We start from the raw sequence: 6524 nt of genomic DNA on the forward strand, positions 1-6524 counted from the left end.
CCGAGCTGCAGAGTCTGCCGTGTTTCCTAAGAGCCAGGAGGAGATGCCGAGGGCTGAAGGAGTGAGTGAGTGAGCGCTGGTGGGGGATGAAGATGGACAGGCTGTCCTGACAGGGCTTGAGCAATCGCTGAAGTCACTGGACATGAGGGAGGAAACACACACTGAGACATGGCGTCAGCTCTGGGAACTGCACCAAGAGCCAGCACCTTGACGCCCCATCTGCAGAGCCTGCTTCTCTCACAGGCTGCAGAGCTGTCTCCCGAACCGAACCCCCCGGTGAGCACAGCACCGGCAATGAATCTTCCCCAAAGTGACCGGCCCAAAGGGGTTTTCTGCGCACCTTTCTTACAACCTGGGGTTTAGGGATGTAAGAGCTGGATGAAATGGCAATTTCCTGTCTCCTATCACCAGCCGACTTCACTGAATGCTTCCTCTAATCCCACTTGCTTGACCTCTGTCCCCCAAATACACAGAGGGCTGTGGTACATTATATTAACTCGTACTCCTTTCTTGTTTTGAAAAGAGCATCAAGAAAATGTTTTCTAAGCACAATGCCCCAGTTGCCACTAGGCTGGCACAGTGGTTTGTTTTTTCAAATTGATCGAACATTTGAAACTGACGACATTTGACATAAAAATCCTGACTTGGGGCTTTTCAGAAGAACTGGGAAGTGGGCAGTCCCAGCAAGACGTCAGGAGACCTCCATTCCAAGACCAGCTCCAACACCCAACCAGTGGACGATCCTCAGCCAACCGTTTACAAGGAGGCAACCTTCCGCATCTGTGAAGTGAGGACAGTAGGACCTGCTTCTCCCTGTTCTGAGAGGTGATCATACGTGTGGACATCCGGCAACCCTGTTAGGTGGCACCACCTTGGCTGGGGCCCTGTTCTAGAACACTGCAGGAGAGCTCTACCTCCAAGCCTGACAATGGGACCGCTCTAGTGGTCAGAATGCAGTGGAAGGAGACCAACTGGTGGTCATAATTCATCCGTAAAGTCATTCATTCAGCGTGTCTATCAAAGACCAGTTCTGAGGTGTCAGAGGGGGGTGGGGGCACGCTCTCACCACTGTCTGAGGTGTATCTCAGGTCCTGGAGGGCAGCCACTGCTGCCTGTGTGCCCTGGACGTCCTCTTCGGCTTCGGTGATATGCAGGTACTGGGTGGAGGGCTCCTCCGGAGTTTCTGTTGCTGGCTAAATAAAAACACAGCATCATCCATGTGACCTTCTAGAAGATCACCTATTACCCAGAAGTCCCAGGATAATGGATTAAGACAAAACAAATGCACATAAGCAACGCTTTTGCAGCAGCTCATTAAGCAGGCACCCCTGAGAAATCAGTGCTCCAGTAAAAACCTACTTCCCAAAGACAAAACTTCTCTTTGCAAGTGCCGAGACTTTTTAAAACCAGCGTCGGTGGAAAACTTCCTGCAACATGTCCTTGCCGTAGGGAACGGAGTATGCTGTCCATAACTAGAGATGACACACGCTCAGAGGTTCTCGTGTGTGCTCTTCTGCTGTGTCCTCTGCTCTTCCCATGGCCACCAACACTGCCCGTACCTCCCCTGTGCCCGGGCCTCCTGCCGTGAGGCTGAGAGGAAGGCACAGCAGTGGTGAGGGTGGCAGGGAAGAGAGGACAGGTGATCACATAACACTCGGCAAAGCTTCGAGCACGGGTCCCGGCCCAGAGCAAGATCTCAGCAGATCTTAGCTACCCATGCTGCTCTGGTTTTTACAGGAAGGATATGAGAAATACAACTGACCAGAGAAAATACATCTGTGCAAAATCAGGACTCATGAGAGTACGAGGAGCTAAAGAGACATTCACAGGTATCTTATGCCTAAGGAGAGAAGAAGCGGGATGGAGTTTTCACAAGAACCAGATATTGATAATCACCTCCTTCTGGAACTGCAAGGCAGGAAACAGTCACCAATAAAGAAGAACAAAAAGGAGATTTTACACACAATTTATAGGAGCCAAAGTGATCACTCTCTACAAGAACTCATCAGTTACTCACACAGGTTCAGAATAGAATGTGATTATTCTTTTACAGCCAAGTGGTCAAGTTCATTTAGGCATTTCCAGCCTGACATTTAGTAGACACCCAATAAATGTCTGATGAATGCATAAATGAACAAACAGAAGCATATTTCCTTTTAAGTACCATGAAGCAACATAGTGGCCAACACTGACTGGATCCGAGGAATGGCTTAGCCTGTGATGAACAGGATGGGCATGGACTGGCTTCCCCTCTTTGGGGTACTCTTTGTAATAACCATCTGTGGGAAGGACAGTGCTTTACAGCGCATTCCTGGGAGGCTGGCGACAGCCCAGCTGCTGTTAACAGACAGCTTGTCGTCAAACGGGGACCACCCCCTGCCCAGCTTCTTAGCTGCTCTACTGTCTCACTTCTGGAGTCCAGTACGTGGCTTGGTGTCAACTATTTTTATTGAGTCACAGTTCTGCTGAAGGTGTCAGGATCTGTAAGGAGCGAGACCTCCAGAGGAAAGCGCCATGACTGCCCTAACGAAAGCACCAACTGGCCAGGAGAGATGGTGTTCTACATCAGGAACTGGCATTCCAATGTCTATGTGTAACAGAGAGCAAATCCTTGCAAGTATGAACTTGGAACACCAGAGGACTGACTGTTTCCCACAGATGAGGATGTGACGTTGATGCTGGTGACACCACCACCTCCAATAACCATGGCAGCTGCCATTTACTGTAGGCCTACTGGGGACTAGACAGTAACCCCAGCGTTTTATAGACAGTGCTTTAACATACTCCTTAAATTTTCTTATAGAAAATGTCAAACGTACACAAGACAGAGAGGTGAACCTCCATGTACACATCACCCAATCTCAACAATCATCAGCTCATGGCCAGTCCTGTTTTGCCTATCTCCCCATGCACTCCACACAACTGCCCTTTGATTTTGAAGCAAATGTGGATGCCATATCAATTTATCTATAAATATTTTAGAAAGTATCTGTAAAAGGTAAAACTCTTTCAAGCCATAACTACAACACCACCGTCACACTCAAAACACTTAATAGGGCTTCCCTGGTGGCGCAGTGGTTGAGAGTCTGCCTGCCGGTGCAGGGGACGCAGGTTCGTGCCCCGGTCCGGGAAGATCCCACGTGCCGCGGGAGCGGCTGGGCCCGTGAGCCATGGCCGCTGAGCCTGCGCGTCCGGAGCCTGTGCTCCGCAACGGGAGAGGCCGCGGCAGTGAGAGGCCCACGTACCACAAAACAAACAAACAAACAAACAAAAGAAACACTTAACAGTAGTTCCTTAATATCTTCACACATCTAAATGGTCTAATTTCCCCAATGACCTCATTTTTTCACAACGTGTTCTACAAATCATATTTAAGTAAAAGTTATTGAAATCCACATATTAGAACTGACTGATAAAAGTCTCCTAAGACTTGTATTTATAGGCTCTCCCTCCACTCTTTCTCGCCTGCTTATAGTTTTGTTGGGAAAAGTGGTCGTTTGCCTTCAGAGTTTCCAACAGTCTGGCTTTTGCTGACTGCACCAACATGGAATCATTGAATATGTTCCCTTGTCCACTGTATTTCCTGTAAACTGGAAGTCAGACGCAGAAGCTTAATTAGGTATCAGTTCCCTTTCTGGCAAGAAGGCTCCACGGGTAACACAGTGTGCTTCCATCAGGAGACGCTCTATGTCTGAGTGTCTCTGTTCTGGCCGTGTTGGCATGCCATCAGTGGAGGGTTGCAAATGGCAGTACTGTAAATCTCCAATGTTAGCTGGGGTACTTCTATAAAAAGAAACGTCTCTCCACGAACATTCGGTTACCGTGAGATATAGTTTATTTAGATGAGGTAGAAAAACTGTTTGATTCTGAGCCTTTATTTACCAAAACAGAGTTTTATTTATCAAAATAGAGTTGATTCCCTAATATCCTACAAAGGTGGCTAAGGATTTTCCTCCCAGTATCATTATAAACTCATGGATTTAAACACACTTGATGTGCTTCACTCCAGTCTGTAAACACTAACAACAGCCTTGGAGCAACAATATCAACCCTACCACTGACAGTGGAATAACTGAAAACAGTATGTTTTTTTGCAGTTCTTTTTGCCCTTAGGTTACATCCCACTAGGGAGGAACAATCAAATTTCTATCTTAGTCTCTTGAAATAGTCCTTCTCTATGTAGTTCTGCCATCGTTTTTGATATATAGTTCAGATACTTCATTTCATTCTACTCTCAATTTTTAGGGTTAGGGTTTGCTTTTTAAAGTGTAATTTTGTTTTTATTATTACATAAGAAATGTATTTCTTATATTTATATCAGAGTTTCAGAGTCAAATCTGCACAGTGGGTCTCTGCTAAGACAAGTTTAGCTTCTCTCCTACCCTCTCCATCTTATCTCCCTGCCTTTTCTACCTGTGCTTTCCTCCCTTTTTATAACTTTTATTTCGAAATAATTTTAGATTGACAAAAAAGTTCCAAAAAAAATACAGAGACTTCCCACATACCCTTCATCCCACTTCCCCTAATGCTGACATCTGCTGTAACCACGGTACAATGATCGAACCAAGACATCAACATTGGTACAATACCAGATTCCACTGGCTTTTCCACTGGCGTCCTTTTTCTGTTCCAGGATCCAATCCAGGACCCCACAGTGCATTGAGCAGCCACAACTCCAAAGTCTCCTCCAACCTCTGACAGTTCTTCAGACACTCCTGAAGAGAACTGGTCAGGCATCTGGCCATCCACATCATCACATCAGTTGGATACATCGGATGGTCTCCTATGATCAGGTGGAGGCTGAGGATTTTTTGAAGAGCAACACGAGGTGACTGCCCTTCTGATCACATCATATCAGGGGGTACATGAAGTCACTACATCTTACTACTGAGGATGCTGACCTCGATCACGTGGTTAAGGTGGTGTCTGCCAGGCGTCTCCACTGTAAAGTTACTACTTTTCCCTCTATAATTAATAATTATTTAGGGGGAGATATTTTGAGGCTACATTAATACTGTATTTCTCCTTAAACTTCTGTCTACTAATTCTAGCATTCATCAATGGATCTTGCCTGCTGCAATTATTACTGTGGTGTTCCAATGGTGATTTTCTATTTCCCTCATTCTTTTTACATTTATTAATCAGAATTCTTCTGCGGGGAAGAACTGTTCCTTCTCCACCATTTATTCAATCATTTATTTGTGTCAGTATGAATGCAGAGATATTTATTCTATTCTTTAGTTTTAGTCCAATACCATCATGATTTACTTTGTTACCCAAATTGTTCCAGCTCTGGGCCATTAGGATCTCCTTGGGTTGTCTCGTGTGTCCTTTTGGCATGCCTCCATCTTATTTTTGTGGAGCACGTTGTTACTTTCTATTACTGCAAAATGCTCCAGGGTCAACTTACATAATTTCTGCCTCAGCCCTGGAATCAACCACTTTTCAAAGGAACCCTGGTTCCTTTTGTTGGAGAATCCTGAGAAACCAAGATCTGGATTCTAGGTGTGCTCATTGCCAGCGGGGTGTCACTGCTTCTAGGCCCTCTAAGCACAAAAAGCTAAGAAATACATGTATGTATACTAACCATGTATACACATATCTCTGGAATTATTTCTACATCAATCTCTTGGTGTACACACACACACACACAAAATCTATCTACATGTTATATATAACAGTGCTGCAATAAATAGCCTTGTGCAATCACCTTTCCTCATTTTTGTCAGTATAACTTCGGGATAATTTTCTAACGGTGGGATCGTCTAGTTAATGGAAAAAGAAACACATATGTAATTTTAGTAGATATTGCTAAATTCCCCTTCATAAAGGTCACATGGTTTTGCATCCCCACCAGCAATGCATGAGACTGCATATTTCCCTTCAGCCTCTCCAGCAGAGATGACGGCAAAACTTTTGGATTCTTGCCAGTCTACTAGGTAAGAAATTCTATGTCTGTCAAGTTTTACTTACATTTATTATGTGGGAGGTTGATCGTGCTTTCAGATATTCAAGGTCATTTGCATTTCTTTTTCTATGAACCTTTCTTATCTCTCGCCCATTGGGCTGTCCATCTTTTTCATCAGTGGCGTCTCCAGAAGCCTTTTATAATGTAAAGATATTCACCCTTTTTTCTATGATATGACTGAAAATTTCTTTTGGCATTTGCCCCTCTACTTCTTGAGTTCTTTTACGTAGTAGTTTTAAAATTCTTTTACGTGGTCAATTTTTTTTCCGTCTTTTCCCTAATTGAATCTGGATTTTGAGTTACAGTTAGGAAAGTTCTCCACACTCCCAATTTATAAATGAATTCACTTATGTTTTCTTCTCGTATTTGTAAAATATCTCTTTTTTTAAATCTCTGTTCCTTTGTTCTAGGTTCTCTCTATAGATAACTCATTGATTACTGTATATTGATGTTTTAATCTGCTGCTTATTGTGTGCAGTAGATTTTCACTTATTCTTTCAGATTTTCAAAAACATAACCCTGTGTCTACAAAGATACTTTATTTCTTCTCTTCCGA

The 6524-nt window shown here is 44.2% G+C and overlaps 1 protein-coding gene across 3 annotated transcripts in view; it reads right to left on the reverse strand.

The window, feature by feature from the left end:
• ZFAT (zinc finger and AT-hook domain containing) overlaps positions 1–6524 on the reverse strand; it is a 192790-nt gene that overhangs the window by 32956 nt on the left and 153310 nt on the right. For 2 of the 3 annotated variants that reach the window (XM_007462414.1, XM_007462415.1), the window contains one exon: positions 1067–1193. The exons of the other annotated variant lie outside the window; for it this stretch is intronic. In XM_007462414.1, the coding sequence (XP_007462476.1) occupies positions 1067–1193 (127 nt within the window). The remainder of the gene's footprint in view (positions 1–1066; positions 1194–6524) is intronic. 3 annotated transcript variants of the gene reach the window in all.

This window comes from Lipotes vexillifer, unplaced genomic scaffold, assembly GCF_000442215.2.
Source record: "Lipotes vexillifer unplaced genomic scaffold, Lipotes_vexillifer_v1.1 scaffold981, whole genome shotgun sequence".
In the NCBI taxonomy this organism is placed as follows: Eukaryota; Metazoa; Chordata; class Mammalia; order Artiodactyla; family Lipotidae; genus Lipotes; species Lipotes vexillifer.